We start from the raw sequence: 20,310 nt of genomic DNA, 5'->3' as shown, positions 1-20,310 counted from the left end.
CCTCTCACTCTGGACAAAGGGGATCTGACACCCTGGTGCACATACGCATACATGCATGCTGGCAAAACACTCAAACAGATAAAATAAATCTAAAAAGTCTATTCCATAGCCATGAATTTAAGAAAGTCCACCTAATCCGCCCCTGACCAGTGTTTCTCTCGTCCCACACATTTCAGACGAGTGCGCTTCTGACTGGCAGTCTTGAGCCTACCTCCCTTTACTATTCAGATCCCACGCCACAGCGGCCCTGCTGAAATAATCCTCCTTCCCTCCCTTTCCCCTACACTGATTGTGTCATGGACACAGTTCCTACCTAAGCCAGGCAGACAACATAATCATAAGGGAAATGGTGGCGAGTGTGCGCTGTCATAACCATCCTGTCTTCAGAGAGGTCCCGAGCATGCAGCCGAGAATGGCCTTGTCGCCTCAATGGGAGAAGCCCTTGGTCCTGCCCCAGTATAAGGGAATGTCAGGGTGGGGAGGGTAGAGGAAGTGAGTGGGTAGGTGGATAAACCCTCATAGAAGCAGGGGGAGGGCGAATGGGATAGGGAGTATGGAGGGGAAAGTGAGACAGGATAACATTTGAAATGTAAATAAAATCTAGCCAATAAAAACGTTTTCAAAAAAATTAATTCTAATCCTAATTCTAAAAAAAAAAAAAAAAAAAAAAAAAAAGGTCTCATGCTGCATTGCCCAAGATGGTCTTGACTATCTGGATCCAAGTGAGAAGCCTGCCTTTCAGTAAAGGAACTACAGGCACAGCACATCTGGCTGGCCGCAGCAGCTGTTTTAAGAAGTGACCACAGTTGGTAACATTAGGTGCTGCTGAGGCAGGGGACTGCTTGCCTGAAGGAAGGAGACAGGAAGAAGGCTCTTCATCGTATGTACCTTTTGTGTTTTGTAAAGTCTGAACAACATGGAAGCACAGCCCTAAAAACAAAAGCAAACAGAAAGCAGGAAGACAAAAAACAGTAGCTAAAACAACAATGCGGACTGAGCAAAACAGATGAGTCACTCCATGGACTGCCTGTATAGCAATTCTCACTTCTTATTTGCTATGGTTTCCGTAGGTAATCAATAAATATGCTTTGATCTGTCTGTTTACCCTCTCCATTTAAAGTCAGGATAGAATCATGTTGCATTCTTTCCTGCCTTGGTACGGGAGGCGTGAGACACATACTTAGAATCATTACAAAGGGACCTTAAAGGAGGCCTGGCAGCACACCCAGAGCCAACACTGAGGCCGTGAGACTTGGAACTCAAGGCCAGCACCATGCTGTGTCTACCACAACACTATGCCAAAGCCTTAAGGAGCTAACTGACTAGTACAGCCATTTTGGATGTTGCTACGAACGCGTTTTCCAAAAACTTAAAACCATAACTACCACATGTCCAAAGGATGCTGTATGCCACCACCAAGATCTCTGCACATCCACACTTGTGTGAAAGTATTCGTAAGAGCGAGGGGCTGGAGGAATGACAAGCGTCTCGGACACACAGTGGAGTTTAGTCTGCATCATAATGAATAAAGGAGGCGACCCGGGTCACATGTTCTCCACTGTACGTGGAGCCTGACGTTATGTTTGTATGTCCGTAAATGAGGGGACGGAGGGTGGGTATAGACTATGAATTAGCAGCAGACCAGAAGGAGGAGACAGGGTGTTGAAGGGGGCAGGGTAGGCAAAGGGGCACACGTGACATGAAACTGGAAAGGAGCCTGGGGTGGGAGGTCACAACGGAGGAAGGAGATGGGAGAGAACAGGTGGAGGGAAAAGGTTTTTAAAGTCATAACCTAATGCTTCTGTGTTAAAAATCAGTGTGATTACTATGACTGCGTAGTATAACCTCAGGTCAGATGTGATAATACCTCCAGCACTCTTCTGACCATGATTGACCCTGGCTACCCACCTCTTTTATTTGCACTTGAACTCTAAGATTGTTTTCCTCTGTTTCAAGAATGGCTCAGAGATTTTAATTAGAGTTGCACTGAATCTTTAAGTGTGTTTGGTACAATGGTCATTTTCCAGCATTAACTCTACCAATTGATGGGCATGCGAGGTCTTTCCATCCAGTGCCTTCTGGAGCATTAATGAGAAAATTTTCTCTTTGCAATGAACAGAAACAAATTCAATGACTCATGGCTTCTAATGAGACGAATTAATAGCAGAGTCTTCAGTCCTCAGCAGGACATACATCCTGCCCAGTCGAAGGCTCGGGGGACACAGAGAAAGAGGGAGCAGGAAGAATAAAAGAACCAGAAGATAAGAGAGGAGGGGAAGGAGAAAAAGATGGGTAATATCAGGTATGGGAGGAGACAGGACGATACACAAAGGAAATTGAACAGAGATGTGTAGCAATGGGGAATGGAGAACTGGAGGTAGCCACCAGAAAGTCCCAGATGCCAGGAAAGCTAAAGGTTCCCAGGACCCAACAGGGATGAGATTAGCAAAAATGCCCAACAAAGGGGAGGGAGAACCTGTAGAGCCCTTAGTACCCCCATTTAGGGAAATGCCAAGGTGGCAAGGTGGGAATGCATGGGTGGGAGAGCATCATCATAGGAGCAGGTGTAGGGGAAGGGATATGGAGTTTGGAGAGGGGAACTAAAAAGGGGGATAACATTTGAAAGTAAATAAATAAAACACCCAATAATAATAATAAAAAAAAAAAAAAACCTAAATGGAACAATCTGGAAGAAGTCAAATTTCCTCTGAGACCAGGCTTATAATGTTCGGAGAGCTCGTATCGAACCCATCCAATAGTGCATCTGAGAGAGTCTTCTGAGTTAGAGCATCAGGGGCCGTTAATTGATGGTCCCTTGTTAAGTATATTTCACTTTAAGATTATTAGACCCCCATATTTGTCAGAATTAGGAACTCCTTTACTCTGACACAGCCAACACAGTTGAGTAAATATTCATAGTGACAGCATGCTTCATGTTTTAAATGTTTTACTTCAGGGGAATAATATATCTTAGATACATATGCATATATATTCTGATTTTAGTAGTATATGCTAGATACATATATCAAAAGGTCAGCCAATACTTCACAAAGCTGTACAATTCTACATATTAAGGATAAAATGATCTACAAATAGTACATTTTTATTTTAGTCTACATGGTTTATTACTTGAGTTAGCATTCATGTATGTTGCATAAGGTGTTGCTAGTTTTTTCTTTAAAACTGACTACATTTCATCATTTTTAGAGCTGAGATGATGTATTTAGAGGCCATCAGAATACCTCTGCGTACTGCCCATGAACACTTGTGAGAAGTTTGTACTCTTTCATATATCCAGCATTCAGGAAATTATTTTGCATGCAACTTTATTTCAACCTTTTGATATTCAGACTTTCTTCTAAAAATCATATTCGCTTGGATTTTATTTATGACTCTGCTCAGCAATTCTAAGGTCAGCCCGTCCTATCTCAATAGAATACATTGTAGTGTAAGAATGCAGGACTAGTACTATTCCAGATGACACGCAACATCTTCTAACTCAATGAAAGGAACATGTTAGAATCATCAAAATGAATATTGTTAATGAAATGTTAATTAAAACTTAACAATAGCCAGAAATGCACCACAATGTGACAACTCCAAAAGGAAAACCTAATGTTCTAATCTGAATTTCCCAACTTTGTAACTTTGTTTTCTGTATTTCATGTACAAAATACTTCAGTGTAATGTGGTTTGTAATAAACTCTAAAAAACAAAGACAAAAAAAAAAAAAAAAAAAAAAAAAAAGAACCAGAAGATAAGAAAGGCTGTAAACTGCTATCTCGCACTGCAATTGGGATGGCTCAGCACCTGCAGCTGCCTACACTGGAGCCTGCACAAGACGGGGCCTGACAACAGCCGACTGGGGGCCAGGGAAGACTTTGTGGGGCCCTGTCATTCCCTGCGGAGTTTTTGGTTATCGGTGGATTCTGGAAGAAGAGTAACAGCCTCACTTAGTAACCACCGGTCAGCCAAGTGGGCACCAGTGGACCACAGCGGTCACACGGAGGGCTCTGGCCATACTCGGCAGGTCACATGAACAGAACAGAGACATGAATGTAAGCAAGGGGCTTGTAGGAAGGAAAGGGGGCTGACAGGGGTGGAAAGAAAATAAGAGAGGTTCATTAGGGAAATAATAAACTATGTACATAGGTACAACTGTCAAAGAATGCATGTCATTAAAGGCAATAATTGTTTTAAAGATCTAGTCTATCAGCGGAAGTAGACAGTTCGGAACAGAGCACAAGAGCATGGAGACGTGGGTCCAATCTGCAGCACCAGCAAACACAACAGAGCAAGAGAAGTGGGGGACGGAATGATGCATTTGGGAAAACGAATATCTAGGAAAGCAAGAGCCTGTCTAGCTTATCACTGGGATAGAGAAAGGATGGACAATGATGGTGTGGTCTGAGGGTGGGGTCTTCATCGGGTTCCTTTTCCCTGCCAGGTAAAGGGTTAAAGGGCAGGAAAACCTTGCACAGGATGGATAGCAATGGAGAAATCGCAAACACTACCAACAGGAGGGACACAATGAGCAGTTGAGGAGAGGTGTTTATCAGGGATGGGGAGACACATGCAACAGAAACAGAGAAAATGACCTTCTGCGAAGCAGAAGGAGGACTCAGGAAGCCAAAACAAACAAAGAAACAAACAAAAAACCAGTCTCTTCCTGAGGGCTGAGTCTGAAAAGTTTTCCTCCCCTGATTGAGGACTGGCCTTTAAGGAAAGATGGGATGGCTGACTGGTCCACAATGTATGTAAATCCTCCTGTCCAGCTGTGAGCTTTTTGAGCCAGTCCAACAGCGGTTCTGCTGGTAAGAGACAGACAAAAGCCAATAAGGCTTTTTTGTAAAGCTGACAGGCTTTTGTCTCCAGTGAGGAGGGTGAGGAAGAAGCCTGCCATCTTTATTACCCAGCCATGGCCCACTCTGTCTGTCTGCCCATACCAGGGAGTCTGTCTCACTCCTAGACCTTCAATGGTAGAGCTGGATGGTGGTGAGTCACTTGTAAAACCTATAGCACAATAGGGTAACTATGGGTAACAAAATCAAGTGACTCTACATAAGAGGAATTTTTAACGTCTCCAACAAGAAAAATAATTGAGTCGTGTCTGAGGTGATACAAGTGTCAGTGGCTGGGATCTGTCATAAACAGTACATTCTTCCTGCGATGAATTGCCACACCACACCCAAGAAATGTGCAATTAGTGGGTCAACTTAAGTCAAAAATATGCCTAAATCAAAAACATCAGCAGACACAAAATAAGCGGGTGAATCTACTTGTTCTCTCTTTGAAATCAGTGTTGTCAGAACTGAGAGCAGACCATGTCGCAATAAAGAAACCTCTAGTAAAAGAGTATCAGGTGTGAGTTTGCACCAATTTCTACAAAGAGAGGTGGGGGTACAGAGAAGAGAAGAGAGGAGAGAGAAGAAAAGGAAACAAAGGAAAGGGAAGGGAAGGGAGGGAAAGGAGAGGAGAAGAGAGGAGAAGAGAGGAGAGGAGAGGAGAGGAGAGGAGAGGAGAGGAGAGGAGAGGAGAGGAAAGGAGAGGAAAGGAAAGGAGAGGAAAGGAAAAAGGAATGGGAAGAGAAAGGGCATACATTCTACTCCGCTTTACGCCCACAAATTCAAGTGAGCAACTGGATCCTGGATACGTGCCCTCTATTCACTTAAGAGGAAGCCGGGTCTCTGAGCCTCCATATCCCCACCCTCTGCTGGTCTTAGTGCCTCACACGTTTAAACCTAGTACCTGAGAAGCTGATCTTTACAGACTTGGTGAAAAGAGTAGCAAAAGAAAAATAAAATCCCATATATACAGTTTGTTTTCCTATTTTGAAAAACTTTTAAAGACGCCCACTAGAGGGAGTAAATGGTCCACCTACTTGGAGGTGTGGTGACTAAAACAAGTTCCTTCAAGACCCAGATGATGCAAGATATTTAATAGGGTCCCAGAGAGAATGACTAAGAGATCACACATCTTGAAACATCTGCTCAAGTTTCTGGCACCAGCGATTCAAATAAAACATTGCAAATCTCTGTTTATTGGCCTACAGAAAAGTTGATGTGGGGGTGTGATATTATTACATCAATTTTAACACACAACCACATTAAAACCATTCCATCAAGAAACAGAAGTTCCTTCACCCCTCCAAACACCCTTTCTTTCTCTCACTGTACGGTAGAACACCCTTACCCAACCTGACAGTGTTTTATTTTATAGATGAATTGAACTTCTTTATCCAACCATGAGATGTTTAGCATCTGTACACTAAAATTTCATGACTCTAGGGAAAATATCCAATAAAAACAGAATGACTGGGATCATCTATATTTATTAACTCCAAAGTGACTACCAATCAGAGTCCTGCCAGCAGGCGAGGAGGTTGCCATCTCTGCATCTCAGTAGCACCTGACATTGTCGGTGCCTTTGTTTTGGCCGCTGTGATAGTTGGCAGCACCCTGCTGTGGATCCCCGTAAGGTTTACTATGTTAGCCATCTTTAGGAGGGCTCACCGGCTGTCTGTGCACTTAGAAGCATCTGTTCAAACCCCTGGCTCATTCTCTGCATTGTTGCTCCATTACAGCTGAGTTGGAATGTCCTTCCCATGTCCTTGGTCCCAGTCCACTGTCACATATGTGGTTTGCCTGTTGTTGGTCTTCACGTCCTCTTTGTTAGTTTTTGCCTTGTTCTATTTTGAATGTAAGTGATTTTGGTGCGCTGTGTGTGTGCCTGGAGGTCAGAAAAGGGCTGCAGGTCCCTGGAACTGGAGTTGCAGTTCTGAGCTGCCATGTGGGTGCTAAGGAAGGGAACCTGAGCCCTCACAACAATGCTCTGGGCTGCTAGCCAACTCTCCAGACTCCTTTCATTCGCCTAGTGCTGTCTCACAGCAACTGCCTTTTCATTTTGATACCTTTCCCATTTGCTGCCTCTTCTTTTGGGACAGGTGCTTTTGGCGTCCCATCTGAACAACTCTCTGCCTAACTTCAAGATGCAATGCTATGTGTGGTCTTACACTTAAATCAATGATCTACTCTGAATTAATTCTTATGGACTTATGAGGATTAGGTTCAGATTCACTGTGAAGCATTTTTGCATCCACACACTTGGATATCCAAAGGTTGGAAACCCGTTTGAATGAATGGAAATGTGTAGCGAAGCTAAAGGATGCCTTCCTAACATGCACCACGCTTTAGGTCCAATGCCCATAACCGCCAAAGCGGTTTACTGACAAGGCTGACCACTTCCATCACCGACTGCATCTGTACACAGCTGCTTCCGAACGTCTACTGCTCCCCACCGTTCTATGTGTCTGTGACTTCTCCGATTTAATTCCACCTTTATTGAAAATGCTTCAGACCAGAAGTGGTTTAGAGTTCAGAATTTTCTAGATCACAGAATATTTAAAGCATCCCATATGAAATATTAAAGCATCCAAGATGAACAAAAAAGATCTGAAACATAAGACACATTTTCATTTTGAGCCTGAGTCTTGATATGCTGCTGCCCCACAGATGAACTCAGAGACTGTGGAAGCAGGCACCGGGCCTGCACAGGTTCAAGCCAGACAGAGTCCTAACTAACAATGAGATCGAAAGTGGACGGGGTTTCCTACCCCTAGTCAAGAAGCTTTCTACAACTGATACTCATTAGCAAAGAAAAGTGGGGTTTTTCCCAATGGAGTCTCACTGGGTCCATTAACCACATCTCAGGACAGTGCCATGCACAGGAGTTCTCGGCCAACAAAAATCAACCCAACAGTTTTTGTAGCCTTGTCTCATTCTGCTTTGTTGGGGCAACTTTTTGTTTGTTTTTGTCTTATTGATCTTTTATTTATTCATCCTGATTTCTGCCATGGATGGTATTTATTTTACTTTATTTGAAGAGAAAGAACATAAAGTTGGGTGAGTAGGGAGGTAAGATCTGGGAGGAATTGATGGAGGGGGAAAAGCATGGTAAAATAATGTATAAAATATTTTCAATTAAAAAATAAAGTCTTAAAATGGTTTAAAAATAAATAATAAATGATAAAAAAATAAGTAAGAGCTTGGAGTCCTTCTGACTACCCACCTGTAATGGGAGTCGAGGCTCAGCCAGAGTCAGAGCAATCCTGATGAAGGTCTACAACCAGCCAAGCACTTCTCCCACTCAAAAGTAAAATGAGAGTTTGTCCCTCACCCTCGTGTTATAAATTATCTAACACAGACGCATGAACAGTAGCAGACATACAGTTCAAAGGTAGTACAAGACCCCGGGCTTGACCTCTACTAGTATATAAACCAAAAACGAAACAAATGGTAACGGAGTTTTTGCATCTGTGTAACTGATTGCACAAACTCAGGAGAGCGGCTATGTGTTTAGATGAGTGAAGTTTAGATGGACGGATGCCCACACCTCCTTCATCTGAGACGAATTTCTTAATGAAGGCATATATTAGTCACTATGCATCACAGAAACTATATGGCCACAGATGGCCACACCAAAGGTTCCCATGAGTCCCTGTGTTTATTCACCACTAACCGATCTGTTAAACTATGTCACCCTCATCTAGTGGGAGCTGAGATAGCCTGGTATAGCACAAGAACACAGACTTTAGAGATGGTCCTTGACTCAAATGATGGCCCCTCCCTTACTAACTCAGGACTCCGGACATGTCTGTAAGCTTAGCTTTATTCATTTCCCAAACTTCGTATTCAGGAAAGCTCGGAGTAACAGCCCACACCTGTAAATGTCTGCACTGGGACAGGACTGTCACAGTATGTTCAAGCCATCGTGGGCTAGAAAGTAGGACTCTCTCCAGAGAGAGAAAATAAGTCAATATAATTAGGAGTATACTATCACTCCATCTTTAGGAGCTGAGTTAAATGACAAATTACATATTGAGTTTGCAACTCAATCGAAGATGATCTAGAACATTAGTTTCTTTCCAACAATAACTCCTCTTCTTGTCCTTTCCAGCACTTCCTAGACTACTTAGAAAGCACTCCCTTCTATAAAGCTGATTCTTTTGAAGTATTCCCTCAATTCCACCACCACCGACTTTCCATCCATTTCCAATCTACCCTGCTTTGGCTTATTCTCTCGTCCTCAGCCTCTGTGAGAACATGGCTTCAGAGCTTCTCACCTGAGGGAAGGAGCTGGACATACACCATTAGAACATGGAAGGTGACCCTCCCTAGAGCGCTGGTGTGGACTGCTACGTCTCTCCAGCAGTCACAGTGGCCTGTACATGCAGGACAACTGGCTATACACTAATCAACTGACTCTCAGAGCAAGTCACCGGCCCCTTCACCAAGGATTTACAGCTTTAAATACACTCTATCCAAGACTAATCTAGGTAACTGGAAAAAGTCAGTAGTTAGTTTACAGAATTCCCATGCAGGGAAAAGAAGTAACAGTAGGTTTTTAAATACTAAATAACAAAATGCTGCCCATTCCTGACAGTCATTCTGTTACCAAAACTAAGAAACAAAGGAGGACCCAGAGTCAGCCCTCCAGGTCCATGACTTCTGTCACCCAAGCACAGGTCAAAAGTATGTGAAGAAAAACCTTCCCGCCCGGTAAGGTGTAGTCCCAGTTCTTCAGGACTAAAGCAGTAGAATTACTTTCAGTCTGGGAGTTCAAGGTCAGCATGAACAACAAAACAAGGCTCCCAGGGTCTCAAAGAGCAAAACTTCAATTTGCCAAGCACCAAGTAATATGCTGAGCCCACAAGTGAAAAGTCATTGCTGAAGCCACCAATATCTCGCACGACCTCAGTGTCCTCAGCCCATTTGCCTCACATCCTGTTCAGAATCTTGTTGGGAGTACAGTAGTACATCTGGGTGGAATATATGTACCTTGGGTCATTACTTCATAACAATGCACTACAACTATTTATGTAGCACTTACATTAGGCAGTACAAGTAATCTAGAGATAGTTTAAAGTATAGAGGGTGTGTGTAGGTTATATGCAAAGCTATGTATTACATAAGCAAGTTTAGCATATACAGAATTTCTTTTATTATCTAGGGAGTTCCTTGAGCCAATATTTGGTGGACCCTGAAGGACCACTACACTTAATAAGGAAACATCATCTGTCTTGTGAATTCTTTTATGAAAAGGAATGCATGATTAAGTCTAAACATTGAGATGAAATATTCTAGTAATCAGTGCTCAGTGGGCAGGATTCCAGAGCCTGGGGGGCACTCAATGGGAGATGCCCTAACTGAGGTCACAATAGAAAATGTAGATGCTTCTCAGTCAGAGAAGACTTTCAGAAAGGAAGCTCCCAAAAGGCTAATCACGTAAGAACCTTCAACACAACCTGGCCTGGACAGCCAAAACTGACTCCCCGCTAAGCAACCGGGACTCAGAATGAGCTGAGACTGTCCCAGACCCTAATTAAAGGTTGGAGCAGCAAATAACCACCCAATGTAGCTGTGTGAGGAGGTCTGGCAGGAACCGCACAGCAGTGCTGTGTGAGGAGGTCTGACAGGAACCGCACAGCAGTGCCGTGTGAGGAGGTCTGACAGGAACCGCACAGCAGTGCCGTGTGAGGAGGTCTGACAGGAACCGCACAGCAGTGCCGTGTGAGGAGGTCTGGCAGGAACCGCACAGCAGTGCTGTGTGAGGAGGTCTGACAGGAACCGCACAGCAGTGCCGTGTGAGGAGGTCTGACAGGAACCGCACAGCAGTGCTGTGTGAGGAGGTCTGACAGGAACCGCACAGCAGTGCTGTGTGAGGTCTGACAGGAACCGCACAGCAGTGCTGTGTGAGGAGGTCTGACAGGAACCGCACAGCAGTGCTGTGTGAGGTCTGGCAGGAACCGCACAGCAGTGCCGTGTGAGGAGGTCTGACAGGAACCGCACAGCAGTGCCGTGTGAGGAGGTCTGGCAGGAACCGCACAGCAGTGCTGTGTGAGGAGGTCTGGCAGGAACCGCACAGCAGTGCTGTCCTTACCCTACACGCTTATGACCACCTCACCCTGCTCTGCTCTGCACAGAAGCTAGTCTGAGGGGAACAAAGAAATAGCTCAGGTACAGGACAGCAGCATCTCTTAGCTCAAAGCCATGCATCCCAGACCAACAGCTCACTGGATGTGCTGTAGTCAGGGGTCCTTGTCTTTCTGTCAGGGAAAGGAAAGCAAGCGGCATGTCCACTCCCTCCACTAACCTTTCTCCTGGGCTTGGCACCAACAGGCTTCTCCAGACAGTAGAACAACTCCTGTCTGACTTGTGTGACCTCATTCTTCTTTAGTCTTCTTTCATCACCTGAATTTCAGGTGAATCTCCTTGGCCTCCAGTAAGCAAATACACTAACGTTCAGTGAGAAGGCACTATAAGGAGAGAGAGCTCCATTTTCCCTCAGATTACCCAGTGGTAAATGTTCACATCATAAAATACTATCAGCAAATCCTATGGAGAAGGGATTTGCTGATAGTATTTTATGACAGATAGAAGTCTGTCACAGCAGACCTTCTGTGACAGGCTCAGTTAGAGACATTAAGGACAGCTAACACGGTCCCACATATATTCCAAGCTACTTCAAGACCAGACAATCTGCCCGGATATTCCAATCCTTAGTGCTCAGCAAAACTAAACCCAGAGGTATTGTTTCACCCCTTCAGGTTCTCTAGAAGTACTAAGTTACCACAAACCCAGTACTGATTCACCCTTCTGGTACTCTAGAATTGCTAAGTTACTACACCTACCCTGCCAAGCAGGCAGAAGGCATGGAATTTTTCCTACTGGAAAAATCACAGAAACAAAAGCCTGCTCTGTGGGGCGCTGACAGAGCAAGACAAATGGCGGCTGGTTTTATTTTAACAGCCCATTCAGCTTAGCATGTTACAAACAGAAGCATCGCGTCAATGAACACAGCGAATTCTTTCACGTCAGGAAGAGGAAGGTTCCAGTCGCTGAACAGACGCACTCACTCTCCTGTGTTCCTTCCTCAGAGTTTGCACATGGCCATTACCTGTAGAGGTGACGGTTGTCCTCAAAATCCTCCTGGCCCCATTTTCCCTTGATGTCCTCAATAACATGATTCTTCAGGAATTTTCTCAGCAGCTGGACTGTTTGTTTACGAGTCACCTCGGGGCCAAAGTTTTGACTGTTCCTCAGAAGCTCGTGCAGCCAGTCCACGGCCTCTGATGCGGTGAAGCAATGCTCATAACTCTTGAACCGACAACGATGTTTCCGTAAAGGCATCCTGGCCCGGAAAAGCTCCACCGTTTCGTTCCACTAGGCAAAGGACACAAGAGCATTTAGTCATCAACTAGTGTTTTTTAAAGGTTAATGGTCCAAAGGAACACCAGTTTTCCACTTAAACTGCTTGAAGACTGGGGACTATTTAGCTTATACAAGACACTAAGTTAGATGATAAACAGATTGAGCCACAAACTGACACGTTGACAGGCAGGTAAGTAGGTGAATAGGTAGATAGATAAAATCAGGTTTTTTAAATTAAAACACACTGGGATAACAGATGGAGAGTTGGTATCTTATTTGCATTCTTCAAACCCTTAAAGTCTGAAAGTAATGATTGCAAAACAATGTGACTCCAAATAATGCCACAGAGCTGCACACTCAGACACAGTGACAAAAGCCCATGTTATGGTTATTTTGTGACAACTGAAGCTGAACCTTTTCACAGAAGAGAGAGCAAAAATGCAACTTCTCCAGGGTTGTTCAGCCTTTATTCATTCAAAGAGCAGTTACTGAAGACACTGCTAGAAAGTTCTGCTAGTGCTGAAATTCACATGCATGAAACCAATGGAGGTGAGTCGTGGGTGGAACTATGCTCATAACTGGACACTCCAGCTAGAACCCCAGCACTCAGGAAGCTGAGGCAGGAGGATTCTGACTTCAAGGCTAGCCCACGCCCAGCTTAGGCTACATAGTGAAACACTACCCCAGAAAATCTTGCCCATCACACACAATTCCTTCCCAGTAGTGCCATGTTTAAAATGGCTTCACTCAACACTTATAGACTGTTCATTCTGTGAGAGTAATCATGGGGGGAAAGAGAGCTGCGTGATCAGGATAAACTGCCCAACACTAACAGCAGAGAACACTTACAACATATTATCAAATTTCTGCATAAAAGAAAGCTGTTTGAAAAGAATCGCTAAATAGGCATTTCTAGCCATACACACCAACTGTAAAGCACCTTCTGTTCTTTTGTGGCAGTGAAGTTCTCTCACATCCTCTGCTTGCCTGAGAGGATGCTTGGTTCTGAGGCTTCTCTGGAAGGACACGGTTTAGTTAGGCATGACTTATTCAGACGCCACAGGGACACGGAGGGACAAAGAGACAGAGCTTTGGCTCTGATGCCCAGTGTGAATGGAATCAGCCTGCTCTGCTAATGGCCAGCAGGCCAGCCTCATAGTCACTGCTAGCCAAGCCTGTGTAACTTCAGCAACAAAGACTGCAGACAGAAAAAATAAAAATGAAAGGCCTATCCCAGTGTCTGCCCTAAGACAGCTACTCAGTAAATCCCACTCAGAGATTGCTCTCACCTTTACTAGCGGAGTGGGTGTGGCCACTAAAGCTGAACAAGTATACAGAAAAGATCCCTGAATTGAGCCTCCAAGAGTTAGTGTAGTCTGTCCATAAACACGTGGCTGTGCACAGCTAACACATTTCTGTAAAAATGTATAGCAGATTCTGATATGTAAAAAGCATGGAAGCTAACCGGTGTGGCAGCATATACCATACCATACGTGGCAGTTTAACCATAATTATACTGGTTAAGGCAAGAGGAATGAGTTCAAGGCTAGCCTGAGAGACAAAACAAGATAACCCTGTTCCTCTCCCTACTCCCCCACACCCCCACAAAAAAAGAATCAAAAGAAAAGCCATGGAGGTAGGTGCTTCCCAGGGTCAGCCTGCTAAGAAACCAGGTAGCATGTTTAATGTACTGGTCTAACCCACTCCAGTCAAATCAAAGAGTCTTCTGGCCCCTGCTTAAACGTGGCTTATGAACCTTTTAAAAAATAAACTCATCAGATTAGTGCATAATGTCTCACTCTACTACATGACTGGTGATGCTCACAGCACAGTGATCCTAGCCTTAAACTTACTGAGAGACTGGGCCACTTCAAAAGGACAAAAACAATCTCTGAAGAATGGGGGAAACATGAGGTGCTGGTGAGACCAGGGTTCTAAACCCAGGTCTTCCATTCACTGTCTACATAAGGCTTGGTACATGTTAAGTACTATAAAAAATAATCCAGTTCCCTTCTGCTCCCAAATGCCAGGGATAGAATCAAAAAGCCTCCTTGCTTACAAGTGAGACTGCGTTGGAGACAGGAAAGCAGGATGTGAGTAGGTCTAGCATAAGAAAGCCACTCCTGCTGGGAGCTTTCTGCTATGCCCTACCTAGTTCACATCCCAGCAGTGAGTGGCTACTGAGACATTGGAATGGTTACCATACAAAAGCACTCAGGGCTTTCCCCAGCCTGTGCCAGAGACATAAGAACACCACAGCAATGCTCCCGGCTCACCTCAGAACTAACCCCGCACTCATGAGGCTCTTGTCTACTCTCTGCTTCTAGGATGTAACTGTGTGAATGAACTCTGTCGGTTTTGTTCCCTGGACAGCAGGCACATGTTCCAGTCTTTCTCCCCGCTGTCCCTCTGTATGATCCTCACGGTAACTGTTACCATTCTATTGGTGTCCTGAACCTAGGTGAGTGGAGACTAAAAGGAGGCAGACTAACGCCTCATGCAAGAGCCATCTTTGTTCAGGGCACCAGACAATTTATATTCTGAGGGTATCCTAAGGGTCAGGCAAGGTCATGACTACGTTCACATGAGTTTAGGCTGTATACATTCACAAGGACAACCATGTTTGGGAACAGATACAAACACAGGTAATCTAACATAATTCCACTCATATCAATGACAGCTGGGAGGGGCACAAATGCACCCAAGAACTACCACATAAAGGACAAACCAAGATTATGAGACTTTTGCCTTGAGGTTATCTCACATGCTCTCAAAAGTTCTCCTCAACCAGCTTCATTCATGAATCAGGTTCTGATAGTGACTACCTTCCAAAAAGTTGGGGATGTGTTCCAAACTGTACAGTGGAAGTCTTCTGTAAACTATTTTTACAAGAGTTTAATTTTTTTTTTTAAAAAAAAAAAGTTGTTTCAATGATGATGAACAAGCAGCTGACTAACTCCTGTACTGTCACGAACTGGATCTTTCATTTCATTTTTACCATAAAAATTTACTTAACCTGGAAATTTTTATTTTCAAGCTAGACATCAGTGCTTAAGAAACTGAAGCTGTTATACACTGTTAGACAGTACAGCAAGCCAGTACGGAGGATACAGACGTGTGTGCCAATAGGTTCTCCAGGCTCTTGATGAAGAGACAGGAAGTAGCAGGTGTTGAAAGAGCAGGCCAGCAAAAGGGGAAGGAGGGTCAGGCTTGAAGGACAAGAGAGAACCAGTTTTAAAAAGTATTTATTCGTTAAAAGCTTTAAGACATGGCTGGATGGCATTTACAAACTACTTGCAGGTTTTACTTTTAATAATGATAATTCCTGGTAAGAGCAGCCCTCACATGGGGCGGGGGAATAGCTATCACTGTATCTTCCAAATCTCAATGTTTAACATTCAGTTTCTCAAATATATAATAAAACTGAAAGCTGAATTGATGACTTGCAAAGTTCTGGTAAAGCTGAAGGGTCTACATTAATCGTCCACATACTTTTCTGTTTTAACTAGCTGATTAGTCTAAGCTGAGCTTGAATGTGATGGAAGGTCAAGGTTAAAAGCAGCCAAAGAAAGTATTTTTCTTTACAGACTCCTTTGATAATATGTTAATGTGACAGAGAATCCAGCAGCATCTATGCACTGAACCTCTGCAAGACAGGCTCCCCGCACAGTTCTGTAAAGACGGCAGTCTCAGCCAATGTTCTATTGCTGTGAAGAGACTCCATGACCACAGCAACTCTTAGCAAAGAAAGCAGTACATCTGGGCGTACTCCCAGTTTCAGAGACTTAGTTCATTCTCATCATGGAGGGAAGCATGGCAATGTGCAGGTAGACATGGTGCGGAGAAGTAGCTGAGATTCTACATATGCATTAGTGGGCAGCAGGGAGAGTCACTGGGCCTAGCCTGGCATTTCAAACCTCAGAGCTTACCCCTGTGACACACTCCCTCCAAAAAGGCCACAACTACTCCAATGAAGAAGCCACACCTCCTAATCCTTCTCAAGTAGAGTCACTCCCTAATGACTAAACATTCAAATATTGGAGTCCTTGAGGCCTATTCCTATTTAAACCACCGTGACATTTAAAACAGTTAGAATTATTATATTCATTTTTATCGTAAAACAGGATAAGGACTTGTCATACCAAGATTCACTTTGTTTCCCTTGAGCAAGTACTGTGAATAAATTGTGTAGAGGATGAAACATGTTCTTTTTTCTACCCTAAAAGAAGATATAATAGTAAACGCATATCCAAAATTTTAGTCACCCACAGTAAACAGAAACCTGAATAACAGAAAATTCCAAAAATGTACAGTTTCTAAGTTTTCAATTGCATGCAGCTCTGGGAAGCACAGTGGAACTGCCTCATCCTCATAAAGTACGTGAATGAACTCATGTTCACTGTGTCCACACATGTGCCGCTCACACACAGTGGGCATTTAGTGGTGTTTAGGTTCTCAGGGCGATCGGTGTGCTCAAGTAATGTTTATTTTAATGACCAACAGCACCACAGTATATGTGACTATATAGTGAAGTATCAGTAGAATGTATTAATTGCTCCATTTTATTATTACATGTTATTAATCTCTCAGTGTATTAATTTACAAATTAAACCATCATAGGTATATGAACAAAACCCACATACTATATATAATCTATATATGAAGTTGTAGTTTCAAGCATTTGCTGTGTGTCTTGGTCACTCTTCTATTGCTGTGAAGAAACACCATGACCCGAGGCATCTCTTCTATAGAACAGCATTTTAACTGGTGGCTTGTTTAATGTTTTGGGGGCTTTGTCCATTATCATCATGACAGGGAAGATAGTAGCAGGCAGGCAGGCACTGGAGAAACAGCTAAAAGTTACGTCCTGATATACAGACTGAGATGGACTCTGGGCTTAGCATGGGCTTTTCAAACCTCAAAGCCCACCCCAGTGATACACTTCCTCCAACAAGGCCACACCTCCCAACCCTTGTAATCTTTTCAAACAGTTCCACTCCCTGCCGATAAGGCATTTAAATATATGAGCCTGTAGGGCCAATCTTATTCAAACCAACCACACTGGGGTTCTTGCAATGTATCCTTTCCAGATAAGGGAGGACTGACATAATAGTTTGTGAAAGTCCGTTTCTAAGACTATCTTTATCTTGATGTCACTGTTCATACCCCTTAGAAACGAGCCCTAAAGAAAACCTACATCCATTATTCATTTTACTCTTTCTTAAAATAAATGGGATCATTCTGAGTGTTTAGTGGATTTCACAACGATGCCTCCAAGCCTCTTCACAGGCACCTTAGCAATCTGACTTTTACCACCTCTCCACAATAAGAGGTAGACAGTGGCTCGGGGAGTAAAGTACTTGCCACACAAGGCTGGCCACCTGAGTCCATCCTGGCACATAAGGGAGAAGCAAAGATGTGACTTCACAAAGTTTCTCTCTAACCTCTTCGAATACAAATAAACATAATACAACAATAACAATAATGATGCATGTTTTCATAGAAATCAATGTCTAGATTCTAGACTCAGCCATTTCACTTGCTTTGACCAATGAGGTGTGAACAAAACGTCATGACATCAAGAGCCCACTGTGTGAAGAATCGGAGCAAACCCGTCAGAGCTACTTGGTTCAACCAACACTGAGGACTAGGGTACCATGTGACACCACCTAATGCCAGCAGTCAAATCACCAGATAGTGACACATGAATAATTCCCATTGGAAAACCACTGACATGAGTCGAGCCCAGACCAATGGCCCTATGCAAATATGTGTTGTTTTCAGCCAAATGAAACAATACTACAGACCCTAAAATCTTAGGAGAAACTTCACATGTGACATGTGCTCTTTTGTGTGAAGAAACTCATAATCTTTGATTCCCCAAGTGCTCCATAAGGCTAATAAAGGAAAAGCAGCCTGAAACCTAATTTCTCATCCACGGAAGGTGGCTTGACGCCACAGAACACAGACTACCTGACTCCGGAAAGAAAGAAAACTACGTGTCTGGCATATGAGTCTAAACATAATTTGGACACTTATCCCCACCTTTTCCAGAGTAGAGGGCAGTGAGACTTGATTGCGAGGAAATGCAGCTAAGAGTTTTCACAGCCTAAACTCAAAGTAAAACTTTGTGTCTATTCCATTGTCCTAATCTGTTTGAGGCAGAAGTCAGTAAAATCACTTCCTCCTGGAAGTAAGTCTCTGAGTGTCAAAACGTGTTTCCACGAGAAAGACCCTCACCCTGGTTCACTGGCAAAGCTTTCAGACCATTTAACAGAGCTGATCCCTACGTGAAGTAGGTGCTGACAACTGAAACGCCAGGGGCAGGTACCTTAGCAAGGCAATCCACCTCCCTGCTGTGCACCGTTACAAAGAACACTAGTCAAGTGTCAACAGTGTCACTCAGGAAGGGGTCACACCCTGCCAGGATCACCGCAAACCGCAAGAGCTACACCCGTCGGGTGGTCCTATGGCTCCACCCACAGTCGATCTTGACCTGGAAGCTAGGGTAGTTAGGTACCTAGGACAAAGGGGAACACGATCTCCTGCTATTCGTTCCCGTTATGGCTGAAGGCGTCGTCTACAGCCGAAAATCCAACCACCAGCGGCAGATGAAGTTCATGCCACCTTGGTGGCGCTGGATCCGGCCTCGTCTACCCGCTGCGGGGCAGAATTAGCTGCCCCAACCCAGCAGACACACGCCCCCCAGTACTGGCAGCCCCGGAGCGACTGCACACAGCCCGAGTCTCGGCGGTGACAGAGGCGCGGGGTCGGCTCGGCCACACTCTCACTCACCAGCCTGGTGGCCCGGTACGGTCCGGGTCCCACTACGCGGTGCTCCATTCCCAACCCGCAGCAGTCGCGGGGCAAAGCCGGCGCGGACTTGAGAGCTCGCCGCGCCGCAGTTTGAATCACAAGCCCGGAGCCTCCGGGCGCTGATTGGACGGCGCAGGGGCACGTGACAGGAACTGCGTGGTGGGCGGGGCTGTGTGTGCCCAGGATTTCACTACCCGGGGTCGCGCCTGTAGCAGCGAAGAGGAAAGGACACTTCCTCCTCGCCAGTGGGCGCTCAGGCGCTGCCCAAACCCTACCGGACCGTCCCTGCCTCAGACAGCCTCAGAGCCCAGAGAGCCAAACCTAGCTGGAACCTGATAAATAATTCCTGTCAGCACCCAGGGCAGAGAATCCGGAGGCTAGCAAAGAGAGGAAGAAGTGGGTGGTGAAAGGAAGCGAGTTGACCGCTGTCCAAGAGGAAGACTTATTTATAAAGCAGATAAAGGCATAAGGACTGCAGAAAGACTTTCGGAGCCATTAGGTGGCCTGCTCAGCTTCTGTTGTGTTCTCTTGTACAGTAATCTTTCTCCTCCTTGAATTTACGTTTTGTGTTTAGCAATCTGACTGAAATTGTCAGTCCTTCGTTTATGGGTTGATGAATTCGTCTTCTCTGCACTGAATCACCTACACATCTCCTGCCCATGAGAATTGTTGGTCCGACTTGCAACTGATCAAAGACTTCATTTTATACTTTATGCCTTTAACTCATTCTATAAATCTGTGCCTGGACTCTGAGGTGAAGTCGAAGATGGGAACTGCTGAATAACTCCACCTTGATCATAGAAGCTGATGTGTGATAAACGTATTAGACAGTGGTTAATGAACAGTGATTAATTCAGACACTCAAAACTAGTAAAAGTGCTGAGAATAAATGGGGCTGAGCATGAGACACTTGTATGAACACCCCCTTCAGGAAACATGGTAGAGGAGGGTACAAAAAGAATGAGCTGAGGTACAGGGAAGAAAGCCGTGGGATACTGTTGTCTGGACATAACATGGCTGACATCGCTGTTGCACTCATAAATTCACAGCAAATTTAATGACTTCTTCAAGACCTGCACAAGATGGAGCCTGTCAATCAATATTCTAGCATACCAGGGAAGGGCACATGAAGCCGGTAGTGATGAGGTTGTTGGAAATTATTGGCTGCTGAGAGATGCCATCTATTTTCTTCCAGTAACTAGCCCCCACGACCATGCTCATGTATGAAACCCTAATTAGACTCCGTGGGACATTAAAAGAAAAAGAAACCAAGATTACAAAATAA

At 44.4% G+C, this 20,310-nt stretch overlaps 1 protein-coding gene across 3 annotated transcripts in view; it reads right to left on the bottom strand.

Annotated features, from left to right (window-relative positions):
* DEPDC1B (DEP domain containing 1B) overlaps positions 1–19,052 on the bottom strand; it is a gene marked incomplete at both ends in the record, with an annotated part of 60,709 nt that extends 41,657 nt beyond the window's left edge. For all 3 annotated transcript variants that reach the window (XM_080933854.1, XM_080933855.1, XM_080933856.1), the window contains 2 exons: positions 11,956–12,221; positions 19,005–19,052. In XM_080933854.1, the coding sequence (XP_080789980.1) occupies positions 11,956–12,221; positions 19,005–19,052 (314 nt within the window). The remainder of the gene's footprint in view (positions 1–11,955; positions 12,222–19,004) is intronic.
* Positions 19,053–20,310: the final 1,258 nt, after the last annotated feature.

Source organism: Micromys minutus (assembly GCF_963924665.1).
Source record: "Micromys minutus genome assembly, chromosome: 20".
Taxonomy (NCBI): Eukaryota; Metazoa; Chordata; class Mammalia; order Rodentia; family Muridae; genus Micromys; species Micromys minutus.
This window is presented reverse-complemented; position numbering and strand designations above follow the sequence as displayed.